This window comes from Centruroides sculpturatus, unplaced genomic scaffold (assembly GCF_000671375.1).
Source record: "Centruroides sculpturatus isolate CEXI.00-Female unplaced genomic scaffold, Cexi_2.0 scaffold14, whole genome shotgun sequence".
Taxonomy (NCBI): domain Eukaryota; kingdom Metazoa; phylum Arthropoda; class Arachnida; order Scorpiones; family Buthidae; genus Centruroides; species Centruroides sculpturatus.
The window spans coordinates 404169-422372 of NW_019384312.1; the positions used below are offsets into that span (position 1 = coordinate 404169).

The window sequence follows — 18204 nt, forward strand, 5'->3', positions numbered from 1 at the left end:
TAGAAGTTTAATTAAATATTTGATTTTGTTATTGACAAACTTTGTCATTATTTAATTCGGTGCACGCTTAAAGTCCAGGCCTGGCACACTAACGCGAATCCGCGTAAAGTACCCGTTAGGGAACGGCTATTTCCGGCACACAGTAGTGTCGATAATCGTTGGAAAGTCGGAAAAATAATATAGTACTTTACAATCCACAGACATCAAAAGTATTATCCAATCAACAATTTTATTTTCCCCAAATGCATTGGTTAATGAAGCATGGTAAACAAAAAAAACACAGAAAAAATGTTTTTAATATGATACTAGTCAAACAGTAGAAAAATTGAAAAATTGTGAGAGTATTGATAAAGTGTTTATGCCTTGCTTAGCTTGTATGAAAGAAAACCCACTGAGGAGGGAAATATTATAATTTCTGAAATGTATCTAAATTAAATAAAGCTGTTGATTGGCTAGTATTTTTGGAGTCTGTTGGATGTGATAATTCCTAGAAAATAACAGTGTTTGAACCAATTACATATTGAAATTTAAACAAAACAGAATAGAAGCATAAGAAATAAATCTTCATAGATTGTTTATATTATTAAATTAATTTTCTTAAAACAAATACCTGATAGAAGAATCTAACTCTAGGCCTCCTAATAATGATCCAGAAACAGAGGCACACTGTTCTCCATTTGTAGCTGACTGGAAATCTCCACTATACATAACAGGAAGTGCAAGAATGGAATGAATGTCTTCTGATCGAAAAGTTTCCATGTCAATCTCTGCCAAATTGGCGTCAATATTTTTTGACAAATCCTCATAATTGATTTCTTTTTGATTTAGAGAAACAGAATAGATACTTGTAGGACATTGGCCAGACAATTGCTGTGAATCCCTGTAATTAAATTTTTAATTACTATTAATGAAATAAAATATCCAAAATAAAAAAAATACATTACTATTTCTTTACATAGAATAACTATTAAATTTTTAATTCAACATATCAGTTATTTACATAACCCTCAATTAGTTTAAATAACTAAACATTATTTTAGTTCAGTGAAGTAAAAACAAAATATATTTAAAAGCCAACAATGTTAAACGTTTTATTCAATTCCCATTTATCATCAGAAGCAATCAAAACTTTTTTTACATGATAAGAGTTAGTTTCCCACTGAATGGGAATCTTCAATGGGAAGCTAACTGCTGTAATGTAAAAGGATAATTTTGTTTATTACTTAATACAAAATTATTTTATGTTATATAATATACTTTGTAACACAACCAAACTTGAATAGTAATAAATTCTCGAACTGTTCATGTAAGACATTAAGTTTATTAGTTATTAGCCACTGATGATAACCAAGTTTATTACTGGAATCTTCTGATATGATGAACACCATCCAATTTCTTAAATTATTATAAATCAAACAAACTTAGCATATTTATTTGAGTAATTTTTGCAATAAAAGTATAGTAAATATTATAATTTAAATTTTAAGAAAATATACTGTACTTTCATACAAAAGTTACATCATCTACAAGTTGGTTCAAAAGTCAGTTTACTCTGATATATTTTAAGTTTGTTACAAGTTCATAATTTATGTTGCTTCCATGAAGCATTTTAATCATGCAGTTATTCTAAACCTATTTGACTATTCTTAAATAATCTTAAAATACATTTCAGTTAACTTCTTTTTGACTGCCTTGTATATTCTAAAATATAGGAACTGTAGTTCACTGACTAACTATAAAAAAAAAACTTTACTTTCACCAAAATTATTAATCAATTTTTATTAAAAAATTTGCACAGGTAAATTTAAATGACTAAAGCATTTATTGAATTTATTNTGGAATCTTCTGATATGATGAACACCATCCAATTTCTTAAATTATTATAAATCAAACAAACTTAGCATATTTATTTGAGTAATTTTTGCAATAAAAGTATAGTAAATATTATAATTTAAATTTTAAGAAAATATACTGTACTTTCATACAAAAGTTACATCATCTACAAGTTGGTTCAAAAGTCAGTTTACTCTGATATATTTTAAGTTTGTTACAAGTTCATAATTTATGTTGCTTCCATGAAGCATTTTAATCATGCAGTTATTCTAAACCTATTTGACTATTCTTAAATAATCTTAAAATACATTTCAGTTAACTTCTTTTTGACTGCCTTGTATATTCTAAAATATAGGAACTGTAGTTCACTGACTAACTATAAAAAAAAAACTTTACTTTCACCAAAATTATTAATCAATTTTTATTAAAAAATTTGCACAGGTAAATTTAAATGACTAAAGCATTTATTGAATTTATTATTATAAAATGTCAAAATAAAAGAAATTGACTGATATATTGAAAAAATTTATGTATTAAATATAGATCTATACTAATATTATAAAGAGGTAATGTTTGTATGTATGTAAGTTTGTATGCACAGGTAATCTCTAAAACTACTCATCCAATTTCAAAAATTCTTTCACCAATATTTAGAATGAAACTTCAGGGAGGACATAGGCTGTATATTATTCCGTTAAACATGGGAGATGGACAGTTCTTTATGGTAAGCCTTACAGGAAAGGCTTGCCGTAAAGAACTTTGCTTCTATTTATACTATTTTAGATGCAATTTTTTGCGTTTTTGATTGTGTTTTAATAGGGTACGTCAACAGAATGTACACTAAGAAGGGATTTTTCGATATCCCCCACGGGGGAGAGGGACAGAATTAAGGCTTACTGTGAAGAACTTGGCCTCTATTATACTATTTTAGATGCGGGTTTTCGTGTTTTTGATTGCGTTTTAATAGGGTACGTCAAGAGAATGTACACTAAGAAGAAATTTTTCAAAAAATTCCCCCCCACGGGGGAAGTGTTATACATTTATAATAGATACATTTTGAGCCACAACAAGGCGTGGCGGGGTCTGCTAGTTATCAATAAAATAATCTATAATGATTTCATTAGACTTATAAATTATATTAATTGCATTGTAAGTATGATATGCAAGTGGTTACAGCACCTAACTAATAATTGAATGAGAAATTTTTATTTTAAATTAACTTTTCCATTTCTGTTTTGTGATAATAGATTAACGTTAAAATACATGATATGCAAAAGTTAATTAATAACGCAACAAGAAATTAAACAATTATTTAATACCAGTCTTAACTACATCTTTATATACAAGTATTAATTTAAATGAAATTTGCATTATTACTCATCTCTGAAATCAATTTTCATTTATAAAAAACTTTCTGCATTTGTTTTTATCACATTTAGTAAGAATATTTTCATTTATGATATTTTTTCACTAATGCTCAACTAGTGACATTCAAGAACTAAATACAAATAATTACTACAATCCTGATTATTCTAAATATCAAACATTAATAATTTCATTAAAAATTAACAGATTATAACTGGATTAAGTTATTTAATAAATTTGTCTGTGCACAGGTATGAATCCATTGGTAATTTTAAAATTTAGAGAAATTTTATTAAATTATTCTGAATTATCAAATCATTAAATAACTTAATCCAATTATAATCTTGTAAGTTTTGATAAAATTATTAGTTTGATTTAATATGTTAATAAATAATACTTATCACCAAGTTTATAGTAGTCTAGCATATATCTATCATAAGTAGTTAAAATAATGAAATATTTTAATTACTAAGTTTAGTAATTTAAATAAAATTTAGTAAAACAGATAATTAGATAGGACAGAAAATATATTTTATGATTTATATTGTTTATCTTAAACTATTTCTTATGATTAAAAAAACAAGAATGTTTTAAATCAGGATTAAGAAATTTCATAGAACACATATATGAAAAGTAAATATTTCCTGCTCTCTCTAATTATTCAATTATTTATTTCAAAAGTTTTGATTTTTTCTCAGCTTCAAACCAAATTATTTATTAAAACTTTACAAAAAAGTAATGACAAAAGTCAACATATTATCTATGGAATTTGTGACAAAAAAATAATCTATTGCATCATAGTGTAAATAAAGCACACATCCTACAATTTTCAATGCCTTTTATAAAACTAAAATAGTCAAATAAGCCTGAAGTTAATTTTATTTACTTAAGTCATTTTATTGTGTTACTTAAATTTTTAGTAAAAACTGTTATGGAATTTAATAATTCTTTTTGGAGTCTGTTGGATGTGATAATTCCTAGAAAATAACAGTGTTTGAACCAATTACATATTGAAATTTAAACAAAACAGAATAGAAGCATAAGAAATAAATCTTCATAGATTGTTTATATTATTAAATTAATTTTCTTAAAACAAATACCTGATAGAAGAATCTAACTCTAGGCCTCCTAATAATGATCCAGAAACAGAGGCACACTGTTCTCCATTTGTAGCTGACTGGAAATCTCCACTATACATAACAGGAAGTGCAAGAATGGAATGAATGTCTTCTGATCGAAAAGTTTCCATGTCAATCTCTGCCAAATTGGCGTCAATATTTTTTGACAAATCCTCATAATTGATTTCTTTTTGATTTAGAGAAACAGAATAGATACTTGTAGGACATTGGCCAGACAATTGCTGTGAATCCCTGTAATTAAATTTTTAATTACTATTAATGAAATAAAATATCCAAAATAAAAAAAATACATTACTATTTCTTTACATAGAATAACTATTAAATTTTTAATTCAACATATCAGTTATTTACATAACCCTCAATTAGTTTAAATAACTAAACATTATTTTAGTTCAGTGAAGTAAAAACAAAATATATTTAAAAGCCAACAATGTTAAACGTTTTATTCAATTCCCATTTATCATCAGAAGCAATCAANTTATATTTTGTGTATTATATATTCTGGATAAATAATAATGCAATTTTAATTTTGTCCTTCAGCAAATATTTTATTGTTAAAATGATTTTGTAGTGAATAACTTTCTCAGGTAAAAAAATTAATTTTTTATGCTTTTTTTTAAAATTAATTACAATAATTAGACCACAGCTATTGAGAAGCTTCTTTAAATCAAAATTGTTTTGAAATAATTTTATGTCCATATCTCATTAAAATTACTTTAAAAAATCAAAATGGTTAATTATCTATTGAATTGAAATACTATATTCTTTTTTAGTAAATGATATTCCATATGGAAATTTCACATATATGTTATTGATTATTGTTTTCAATTTAAAATTATGCATTCATTTTATTTTTATATCATTATTCAAATGAATTATTTAATGAGAGACAGAATTGCAACTTCTGTTATATGTTTTTCTTTAAAGAAAAAAAAACAAATATGAAAATTCCAAGTATTATTTTTTTATATCATATTGTTTTCTTATATTGTTTATATATAGAGTGACTACAAAGTCCTTACAAATGAGACTGTCCTCTGTTAATTATGCATCTTATTTTATGTTTTTTGGTAGGGCTTTAACATGATAGACACAAGTGAGTAAATATGATGTGGTCCTCCTCAAAGTCATGATTTGACAACATATGCATAATTTGCTATAATGCATTGTGATAGAGAAAATTTCTCAATCCCATCTTAATCCATTTAGCATTTGTACATTTTTATTTGCTTTGTTCAATCTAATAGCATAATGTATTATCTTAATAATTTTAATAATATAGCAAAATAATTAATATTTTTGAACAATTATGAAAAGGAATATTGTTTGTTGAACTCTGAATCACTAGGTTAACTAAGAAAAATGAAATGTTATATTCAGAGATAAACAATTCCTCCTTTATGAAAATCTCTTAGAATTTAATTTTCATAAAACTAACTTGAAACTTATTAATAACTTTTTCCTAATAATTCAAGTAACATACTACTTATAATGTTTTTTAGATCATTAGATTTTCTTATAATGCATTATTAACTGTAATAGTTTACATATTCTCCCTAGGTATTTTTATATATCTTTGTATATAATACACATTAATATAGTGTATTTATGCTGTTCAAGAATATTCTTTTGTGACATGACTTTATTAATAATCATATACGGTAAGAAACAAAACTCTCTCAAAATGAGATATAATCTTGGAAAGTGGGTAATATGTAACAAAAACCACATCACATTATCTACAAAGACACTTGCATCACAATAAATGTCTCTCTTGTCACACACATCAAAGACAACATGGTCAAAATAACTTCCAAAAAAGGACAAATTTATCATTACTCTTACCACTTATAATCTATGCCATGCAAAACAGGTGTTAATTTTCCTGTATATGATTTGCTTACAGGTTCATTATTAGTCATCTGATGACAGTTACTATTAGGCTGTCTATGGTTCTCCATACAACCATTGGAATTACAATCTGCTTCAGGGCACACAAGACATATACTGGATGGTGACTGCCGATGGCTATTCTCCATAACAACATGGAGGTCACCTATGTAACAAAAAATAAAAATAAATAAATAAATAAATTTATAAAACATCAAAAAATAAACAAACATTTTTGTTTTTAAAATGTTAAACTGAAAAGAAGAAGAAGCTGCCTATATAGAGCTCAATAATGAAGTCCATATTGAAATTACAATGAATTAACAATTGTTAAAGTTAAAAATCAAAGTTCAGAATAGAAATAAAAAAAATAAGCATAAAATAAAATTCAAACTTCATTCATTCATCATAATTTCATAACTTTTACAGAAAATAAAAAGAATAGACTAAAACTTTAAAATTAAAAATCCCAAATAGCATGTTCCCAAATAGCATACTCAAGTTTATACACTAAAATACTTTTTTAAATATATATTTTGTTATATTTATTAAGCTACATTGAATATTAAATATTTTGCTTAATCAAAATTTTATTAAATACTGAAAACTATTTCTAATGAATGAATTTTCTATATTATAGTATCTATATTTACCATGAATAAAAGTTCTATATTATAACACACAATTTTATTTTTATTCAATTTATAGTTTCATTTAAATAAAATTATAAATATACAATAGAAAGAATCTAAATCAAACTATAAACTTGTTAAAGAATTTCTTCAAACATAAATCAAATTCAAATTGCTTTTTTCAGAGCGAAAAGTTTAGAAAACTCAAACAAGATGGGTACATTACCACTAAATAATAATCTAGAGTATTCTTGTATCCTCTCTTCTTCTTTCATACTGACTCCTGATGAGCATATAGCCTAAAAGTGTTTGTCTGAAAAGTTTTTGCTCTGGGGAAAGGAAGTTTGAATTGAATTTAAATCCAGACTTTTACAGAGATTTCCATTAAACTTTTAAAAAAAGTTTTACTCCAAAATCCAAGCAGATAGATAGTAAGGATTTCATTAAAAAATAGAATATAATATAAAATAATTTTCAATCTAGAGAGATAAGGTTTCTAGTAGTTGATATATACTTATTCTAACATGAAACCTTATTTCAAACAAGTATTATTAACAAAATATTGATATTCCCTGAAACTAATCTCTCTTAAAATCTATGGACTAAATCCAAATGATTTTAAGTTAGATTTTTAACAAAATCATACAAATATCTGATTTTTCTTCTATTAATTAAAAATAAAATGTTTTTTGGAAAGTTTGTTGCCATTAATGGCTTACACAAATTTCACAAATAAAAAAGTTTATGAAAAGTTTTTGTACTTAAGTGTAGATTTACAAAGACAGGTGACAAGGTTTACTTATTTTCTATTTAGGGGAGAGTGGGGATGAAAGGGACAAGGGTTGAAAGGGACAGCCTCTATAACTTCCTGCTAAATTACTTATGGAGCTTTGCTATTTCGCGGATAGATGACACTAATAGTCCATAGTTTACACACGTTTGTAGGGTCCAATACATAGCACCAGTGTTTGGAATGCCCAGATGAGCAGAAAACGCATGCAAAAGTAAGTTTTTTTCATTTCTTACATTTAGGGGTAAAATCTCAAACATAGTCATTGGATAATGTACTTAAATCAGGTTCATTACTTTGAAACATCTAGAATTTTTTTAATTAATTGGGTTTAAATTATATTTCACTGTCAGAAAGTTAAGTTGTAGTTTTGTTTGTTTGAGGCCTGGGGGTTGAAAGGGACAGTAAAATAGGGAATGAATGGAACATATCTCTTTCAAGCTCATATTGACATTTTTTGGCATGTTCTAATGCTAAATTTTTTTAATAGAAAAAAAATGCCTTGAAAGTATAAGAAAAAGAAACAAAGAACATGTGACGCCAGAAATGATTCAAGGGGCAATAATTGAAGTTGTTGAAAAAGAAGCATCAATCAGGGATACAGCCAGTGCCCATGGAATTGCAAAATCTCATTTGGCTAAACTCGTTTCAAAATATAAAACGACAATGTAGTGTATTCACTGCATGTGGGTAACAAGAAAGTTTTTACTACAGAGCAGGAGACAGAATTAACATCGTATTTAATTAATTAATGGAAGCATCATCAATGAGGACAAAATCTAAAAAGCAGCTGTTGCAACATATTCCAGAAGAAACTGAAAGTGAAGATGAAGGATCTCAAAGCAGCTCTTCCTCAATGTCTGATGCAACATCAAGTGAGGGATCTGATATCAAAAACACCGTCAAACATGTTCAGCCCAATGATATCGTTTTAGTCAGATTTGCAAAAAATAACTTCTGTTGTTTACTTCATGGGAAAAGTTTTGGAGAAACTGAGTGATGAAGACTTGAAAGTCAAGTTTATGAAAAAAATATTGGGATGTTTCAAGTTTATATTTCCTGAGAAGGATGATATCAGTGATGTCACCATGGAAAATATAGTTTTAAAACTACCCCATCCATCCCAAGCAGGAGGAATGGCAAGAGCAAGCAAACATTACATTTCCCATCGATTTCACCTCATATCAGCTGGGATAAATCGTGAAAAACATTCTATTGACCAAAGAAAAACAGTTTAATTATGTGATAGCCTACTGATTGTGATATTCTTTAGTTCTTGTTCTTTGTTTGAAAATATTTGATATTCTTTGTTTTAAAAATATTGATAATCTTTAACTGNATCTGGAATGAATCATGAAGAATATTGAGAAAAACCAGAATAAAGTGTAGAAAATATTGATAAAGACTAGAATAAAGCACGAAGAATATTGATAAGGACCGAAATAAAGCATGAAGACAATTGATAAAGACTAGAATAAAGCATGAAGACAATTGATAAAGACTAGAATAAAGCATGAAAAATATTGATAAAGACTAGAATGAAGCACGAAGAATATCGACAAAGAATAAAGCGTGAAGAATATTAATAAAGACCAGAATAAAGCATGAAGAGTATTGCGAACCAGAATAAAGCGTGAAGAATATTAAAAGTATGCCAGTGACTCACAGTTTTATTCTTCAACCTCAGAGATAAGAATGGAAACGGTTGTTGATATAAACATTTGTTGATCTCACGTTTAACTGCGATTAAAATTGTTACATATACACATTCCACATGAAATATTTAACAAATAAATCAAAATAAATTTATACATCTGCATATTTACATATCTTCAAACTATAAATTTCATTTTTAAAACATAAAAATCTGCCTATTAATAACATTTTAATACGAATAAATTTTCAGTGTCAAATACCGAAGGCCTATATATACAGTATATAAGTTATATATACATATATGAATTATTCTGTATAATTTCTGTATAATCTGATTCGTATATATAATTTTATAAAGAAGGAAACTAGAGAATTTAGATGATTCATTACCAGACAGGAAACAGTGTAAAAATGTCATGATTTTCTTAATTATAATGAATTATGTTACAGAATTCTATTCTTTATCTTTCAATCAAGATTTGAATTTGAAAGATTATAGTTATATATTTACTTTCCTGTTGATGATTAAAATATATAAATTTTCTGACATTTATAACTTTTGATATTAAATCATTATATGAAAGTCAATAACCTTAATTGAAACTTAAATTAAACTCTAACTCAATAAAATTAATGTTAAACAAATTTTTTTAATATAAAAATATGGTTCCACTACATAATATCTTTTTAATATCATAAGACTTGTCAACTTGAAAGTGTTGAGAAGGATGATGTCATTCCAAAAAACTGGCATATTAATTAAATGCAATTTAGCTGTTTGTGTTGCCCATTTTGAAATTAATCACCCTCATCTGACAACCTCATCACAAAAGTGTTGATAGCCTGCATTTGCACAAAAGAAAATACAGATGAATCCAAGCTCAGCTAACCAACTATGAAATAATATTCACTTTAAGGTGCCAAAATAAAAGACTGTAAAAGCAAAACAAAAATAGGAAAAGTGGACAAATTTTGACATTAATGAGCTGATAACTCACAAAAAACTGACAGCTGGCACCTCTGTAATATTAAATTCTTATTAAAAATTATCATAAAACTACACAAACATTATTTTTAAATATAAATTTTTTAAATAATCAAGTCTCCAGTTTTCCAAGATTATAACAAGAAAAGAAAACTGAATAAAATTTTTATTACTTAATACTTATAAATTTGAAATAAGTACAAAGCAGTCAGTTAAAATTATAATATAACAATTTGTAAAGTTAGAAATAGATTTGAAAAAATTGTCACAAATAACAATATGCAAACTTTTACAAATTCTTTTTTATAAATAAATTTTTCTATTAATTTTAAACTAACAATTTTTCATTTCTGACTTTATAAATATTACGTATTTACAGTAAATGAGGAAGGAAACCATTTCAACCCAATAAATTTAAAACAATTGAAAACAAAAACTTTTGTTTAAAAAAGGATGGATCAGAAATACTCAGAATGCAGTTTATTGTAAAAAGAAGTCAATAAAAGACTTCATTTTTTTTATACCCAAGCTCTGGCCCATTTTTAAAAAATCTGGTGAATAAAACAATTTACGTTGTCATTAGGAAATTATTAAATATAATATTTTAATAAACCTTTTTTTTTATATAAACAAAAGCAATGCAGCTTATACAATACAGTATTATTGCTGCCATTCTTCAAATAAAAATACATTTAAAGTAGCAAAATATTTTATTTTATAAATTTTTTAATTTTATTTACTGTAATAGTAGTACCATTTATCATTATAACAGTTTTTTTGTCTTCAAACACATTTACTTCTTAAAATTCGACAAATGCAAACATTAATACTGAAAAGTGAATTGAATAAAAGTTAATTTGCCTTTCAAATTGTTATAATGTTAATTATTGACTCTAGATAATAATGCAAATGCATCTTGTGTTGTTTGTGCAAAAAATATATTAAGATGCTATTCCTTGAATCTGAACATGAACAAAACTTTAATATATTCTCTTCAGATGGCAAAATCTAGCAACATTACTAGTTGCTCTTGTATAATTTTTACATTTACTTTCAAATTTATTATACTGCAAAGAGATCAGGAGAAGAAATACTCCATTTTTAACTTTTGGTCTTAGTAATATTCTGATTAATATAATAAACAAATCAAAATCTGTATATCAAAGTTAAATTGTTTAGGATCATATTTAAACATCATAGAATTATCAGTTATGGTTTTCAATTTATGTATTACGTTTTTAGAATCAAAACATTTCTCATTTCTTTTGATTTCATCATATTTTATAATCAACATTTTGAATTTACAGTGTAAATATTAATTCTGTTTAAAACATAAATTTGAATCATTATTCTTGGAATAATCTAACATACCAAAATTATCTTCAATTAAAATTGGATCAATAATTTCTACACTTCTTGAATTTCAGTCCAACTTAAAGCAACATTTAGATTCTTTTATATAGTTATTTAATAGCATTATATACTTATACAATTTAAAATATATTTCAATTAACACTGAGAATATAATAATTATAATTAACAATTCTATAAATAACATTTAGTTCACATTAAAGTTATATAATTAATCTAACAGCAAATTACAACGTAATTATGCTTAACATCATAATTACATGAAAATGTATAGTTACATAAGGCATAACAATAAAGCTAATACAACAGAGTTAATGACAGAACACTAAATGATTAAATTTAAATTCATAAACTGATATTTTAAGAGAAATAAATCAAAAAGTTTAAAGTTATGTGTTATAACTACATTGATGCTATTATTAAAATAATACACAATTTTATGACATTGTTATTACAAAAGTAAACAGAATAATTTACAGATTTAAATTACAGATACTTTAAAAAATATACAACATAATTAACTATAAATAGTGTTTTATGAATGCATGAACAAAATATAAACTTTTAGGTTTTAAAACTTGCATTACAATATTTTATTTGAGTATAATTTAAGAATTGGAAAAGTCACAGTCCAAAATTTTACAATTCCTCTGTTTCAGTAAAATAATTGAAGCAGCTTTCATGTTACAGAAAAAAAATTATTGTATATAATATTAAATACAAAATATTTTCACAATGATTGAGAAAACTAAAATTATCATTATTAACAAATTTTCAAATCCTCTCATTATTTACAATATTTTTATATTCATTTATCAGTAAACCAATTATATATTTGACTAATATTGTTGTTTTGTCATTACATTACATAACTTTTATTTCAGCATTCTTCTAATCCATATAGATAAATTAGAACATTTCTTTGTCTATATTAAATGCATTGAAAATATGTGATTAAGTATCAAAATGCTATGAAAAAGTTTTTATGAAATAATGAAGATTCTCCATATTAAAAAATTACAAAAATATAAACAATTTCTTCTGTGAATAAACTGAATTAAATTACAATTCTTGCAATTGACTCTATATATAGTCATTTGAAAGAAAAATGATATTTGATACTGCACATACAGATACAGAAGTAAGAAGGCTTGATATTATTAATCTATGGAACAAAATAATTTAAAGTAAAGGAAAGTGGCTAGGCTGTCATTTGTACTAATAAATACATTAATTTTTCAATTAAATTTAAAATTGAGCAAGACTTTATATAGATTAAAAGTCAGTTTTTACTTTCTCTTACCATATGAAATTTCATTTGTCGACTGACAAAATTTGCTATATTGATGGATTTTAGTATATTTGAACCTGTTATAGTATAAGCTATACAACAGAAATTTAAACATTTGATTTGCTACTTGAGAGGCTTTTTGAATTTTTACAAAATTTTCATTACATTAAACTATATTAGTATGTATTTAAATAAAAGAATTTAATGAACAGGTGCACAATTTTTAAACCCACATATGGGTTAAAAAACTGCTGCTCTACATCTGCTGACTCCTTACATTCATTACTGATGGATTTTTATTAATTGAAAAACAAACTACTAATGAATATAAATACATATATGTTGATATTACATATATATAAATACATATATATGATGATATTTATATCATCAAAATTTAAAAAATGAAAGTCATTTGAAACACTATTATACATTTTCAAACATCATTTGTATTGTGTATTTGACAAAGAGTTTCTTAAATATTTTTCTTGGAACAATAAGAGAGATCTCTTATCAATTCCTGCTGATGGTCCTATAGCATGAATGCACTTGATTTTTCTAAAAAGTTTTATTTTGTTTTAAAAATAATCAAAATTCATTAAACGTTATAAACGTCATATAAATTCTATGTAAAAAAATTAATAATATTACAACATATACTGAAGTCATGCTTAAAACATAGACTATTTCTTCACATTTTATTTTTTACTTGGCAGAAAACAAAATGCACAAAACAAAACACAAATTATAACATCATTAAATCTTAGATTCAAATTAGAAATACTTTAAATCTTTAAAACTTTTAATTAATTTATTCATTTATAAAAAGTCATAAATGTGAATCATACAAATGGTAATTTTATGGTGATTTTTTATAATTAAATAATTTTTTTTTAATTCACAAAGTAATGAATTAAATAAAATTATATTTAAAAATTTTAATTCATCTGTGACTTTATTAGAAATATTTTACTACAAAGAAATGAATTACTATAAAATTCATTATTTTGAATTAAATTTGATAAATTTACAAAATTCATTATGTATATTTCTTTCACTTTTGATAGAATTTTTTCTAATTTTATCATTACATCACATAAAGTTAAGAAAAAAAATTATTACAAACTTTCAATGTACTGGTTAACTGTTTTGATTAATGATTAAAACGAAAATCCTTACAGGGAAGTTTATCTCAAATCTAAAAATATAATAAGTTCTAATAATCTGTTTTATTACAAAACAGATCTAGAGAAATTTTATCATTCTGTTATCTTATAAAGAAGTCAATAGATTATATAGAAACTATTCATGTAACAACTATTAAAAGACAATTTGTTGAGGATAAGTGCATTCTGTTACAAATTTCCAATGTACCATACATTGAAATGATAAGTTAATCATGATAAGAAGAAATGAAAAACACATTAAGATAACAAAAGTCTAGATATAAACAGATGAGAATGATGTTTATATATATATCTCAAATATTGACCAATAAAAATAATTTCTATTGAATATATACATTTTTAATCTATTTGATATAATGTGTACAACAGAGATATTATTCTAATTTAAAAAAGAATTGCAATTACACTACAATTATTGTTAAATTTCTTATCTAACCAGTAAGAAAAATATAAACATAACAATAGAAAAAAATAACTATTATTATTTCACTCATTCTTTTATCTCACAAATATAGCAGTAGTTCATTAATCCAGCACCTGCAGGACCAAAATGTTGCTGGATTACCAGACATTTTTGTATTTTTGAAAAATTTGATAAGTTATACATAATGTGAATATTGTAGACATTGCTATAATTTTGTATTAGTGTACACTATTATATGCTTTTGATTTATTTACATACACTCTTTAATCAGTCTGAAAATAACACAGTACACGACTATACTGTACTACAATTAGTATTTTTTTTGAAGTTTTTCAATCATCGAACAGTTGTAAAATATCAACACTCACAATGACTCATGCGCATATATTATTTATTTTCTAGACATTTTACTCTATACATACAATTTACAAACGCTACATATTCTTATTTGCAGAACACTAGCATCTGGTTTATTATTGGCAATTCCAGATTATCAAGTACTGGATTAATAAGGAACTTCTCTGTAATATCAACTTTTTTCATTGCTATGAATCAATAGCGAACATGTAACAGGTCAAACATTATTTTAATTTTAAGTATTTTGGAAAAACAATGAACAGGCTTTATAATAATAATAATAATCTATGTAATACAACATATTTATATTATGTTGTATATTTGATACTTTCAACAATTAACAGTTATAATATAAATTAATGAAGAAAAGCAAAAATTTATATTTAAAACAAACACTTAAAAACATTATACAAATTCTTCTTTCATCAACCTCAACCAAAAGAACACTCAAAAGTATTGAGTAAGCTGATCCTCTCAATGTCTATTAGTATTGGATGGAAGAAAACTCTTTCATGTTTCCAATTTTAAAAATTAATATTATCAAAATTAATTTATTAAATGTATTATGATAAATTAAAATCCCATCAAAACTGCTAAAAATTTAAATAGCATTTATTTCAATTATAAATCAAGGAAGTTGTTGAAAAAATTTAATATCATAACGAGCAATTATTTTATTGTAACATTGTCACAATGCTGGGTTGAAGTTTTTGATAGGTTCTCAATCTCAAATTAGTAGTGTCTTGCCCCTGTACAGCACACTTTTCCTGATAACAATTGAGTCATGCTGATCATCTAAGTAACTCATTCAGGAAAAACTTTTGAATTGAAGTAACATGGCTTCCGGTGCAAACCAAAAGTTCATATATAGTTAATCGAGACCTCCTGTCCCTAATATCTGATCTCAATTTTATCTATCTAACTCCATTCTCAAGATTAACGAAGGATAGACAGACGACAGTGAAAATTTATAAAAGTCTACTGAAAAAAATAATACCTTAATTGAAATGCATAAACATATAGGCATACATATAATACATTTTCCTTTTAAAAAGCCCTGCCTTCTCTAACAACCATTTATATATTAAACAAATGCTAAAAACTACAGTAACTGAAATTAGGAAGACTAGTTTAATGAATTGCACTATCTATCAATAATAAATTACTAGGAAGAGAATGGAAATATATGTTGATAGTAACCTCTATTTTTAGATAGTGATAAACTTACAAATGATAAACTGATAAATTTTCTGTTAAAAAAAAGAACCTGTTCAAAACGGAAAAAATATTCGATGTGATGCAAGTTTGGTTTACACAGGTTTCATTGGAAATATTCTTATATTTTGGAATTTCACAAATAAAAAGATAAAGAAATAAATCCTCATTTTAATCTTCGTAAAGACCATTCAAAACATTAAACTAGAAAATAAATAAATTTGATGCTAAATTCATACAATACAGCAATAAATGTTGCTCACCCCACATTTAAAACTGCATTTACATTATCGTCACAGCACTCCACAAAAAATAACTTTTACGTTAAAAAAAAAAAAAAAATCACTCGACTAAAGGAAAATAAAGACAAAACAAATACACGACCTTAAAATCACAAATTATTTTTGGAACGCTTATATTTTTAACCCAAATTGCAGACGTTCCTACACTTAACAAGCCAGGCTTATGGAAGAATTACATAACAAACCTAATTTGCAACAGGTTCAATTACCAGAGAGTTAATTTAGCAAGAATTTATCCAAATATATAGTCCAAGAATTTCAAGTAAATCCAAAACGTTGAAATTTATATAAAACGCACTTAAAGTGATGCTTAAAGCGCATAATACATAAATGTATTTCCCCATTATTAAAAAAATATATATAATAAACATAGTAATTAATAAATTACATTACTTTAAAGAAAATTCTTAATTACAATTAAATATAAAACGCGTAAAATAAGTATTTTCATGCTGTTTGTTAATGCGTTAAATGTTAGTGTAAATGTTAACGCGTTAACGAATAGTATTCAACGTCATTACGGAATACATCGCTACTGATACTTACCAATTATTAGTTTAAAAAGAAATTAAATTAATCAGTTACTGGTGAAAAAATCGTACCCGAAAACACCCTTTGATACACGAAACAGTGGCACTATCGCCAAGTTCAACGGTGCTTAAATACAACTGTGAGATGTAATCCAAAAATAAATTCTTGCAAATTACAAATTTCCAAAAAAAAACGTACTGAAAATTTTCGAAAATTTAAATTTAATTAGCATTTTAAACATATACGCGCACAAACTAACTTCCATTATAATCCATCCCTGATTAAATCGATTTGCATTTTTAAAAAAATACAGCACAGATTCATATTTAAATAATCCGAAAATGCAGCAGAAATTCATAAACTGAAGCGTAAAAATAATTTTAATATATTTTAAACATTAAACACACACGAAGAAACGTTTTTATTGGTCATACTTTTCGAAATTGCGATGATCTCACCTCATCGTTACAGTGCATTTACGAACACACATCGTGGTTAAATTCTACAATTGTTAGGATTTAGGGGTGGGCCACCCATAAAATATTATTTAAATGCATTGTCGTAGACTTAGAAGGCTAAAATTTTGAGGACATAATTAATTAGAATAGTTAATTAGAATTGAATGGAATTTGAGTTGCAAGACGTGAAGAAGATGGGGAATTTTTAACTTTGAAAAACAGTAAGACCAAATAAAAAAAATATAATATTTTAACAATTTTTTTAAATACATTCGACCCCCCATAACACTGTTCATTATTCCGTGTTATATGAATTCTATGTTGTACGAGTCACTTAGATTTTACAAATACGTGTGCCGGGCTGTGAATGGCTCAAGTATTTGTTAAATCTAAGTGACTCGTACAACATGGAATTCATATAAAACGGAATAATCAACAGTGTTATAGGGGGGTCGACTAAATATAATGGACAAATGAAATTACACAAATGCCGAAAATTGATTTTATTCATAAATTTTATAAAAATTCAGTCTTCATAATATATTTATTCACCTGACATTTTTAACCATTGCACATAAACAAATCGTATGATTAACGTTAAATTAATCCACAAAATCATAAATTACTTCATTTCCATTTTTAGAAACTGTAATTAATTAAAACAGACTATGGAATGAGTAATTTTTTTTTCCAACTAAGCTTAAGCTAAATTAAAATTAAAAAAAAAATTACTCATCCGATAAATTTTAAAATAATTTTCGCAATGTAAATTAATATA

General features: G+C 25.3%; 1 protein-coding gene across 1 annotated transcript in view; it reads right to left on the reverse strand.

Annotated features, from left to right (window-relative positions):
* Nucleotides 1-18204, reverse strand: part of LOC111622082 — a 62459-nt gene that overhangs the window by 37521 nt on the left and 6734 nt on the right. Inside the window, exons 2-3 of the mRNA XM_023364404.1 lie at nucleotides 6183-6393; nucleotides 4299-4568 (exon numbers count right to left, since the gene is read on the reverse strand). Of these exons, the coding sequence (XP_023220172.1) occupies nucleotides 4299-4568; nucleotides 6183-6393 (481 nt within the window). The remainder of the gene's footprint in view (nucleotides 1-4298; nucleotides 4569-6182; nucleotides 6394-18204) is intronic.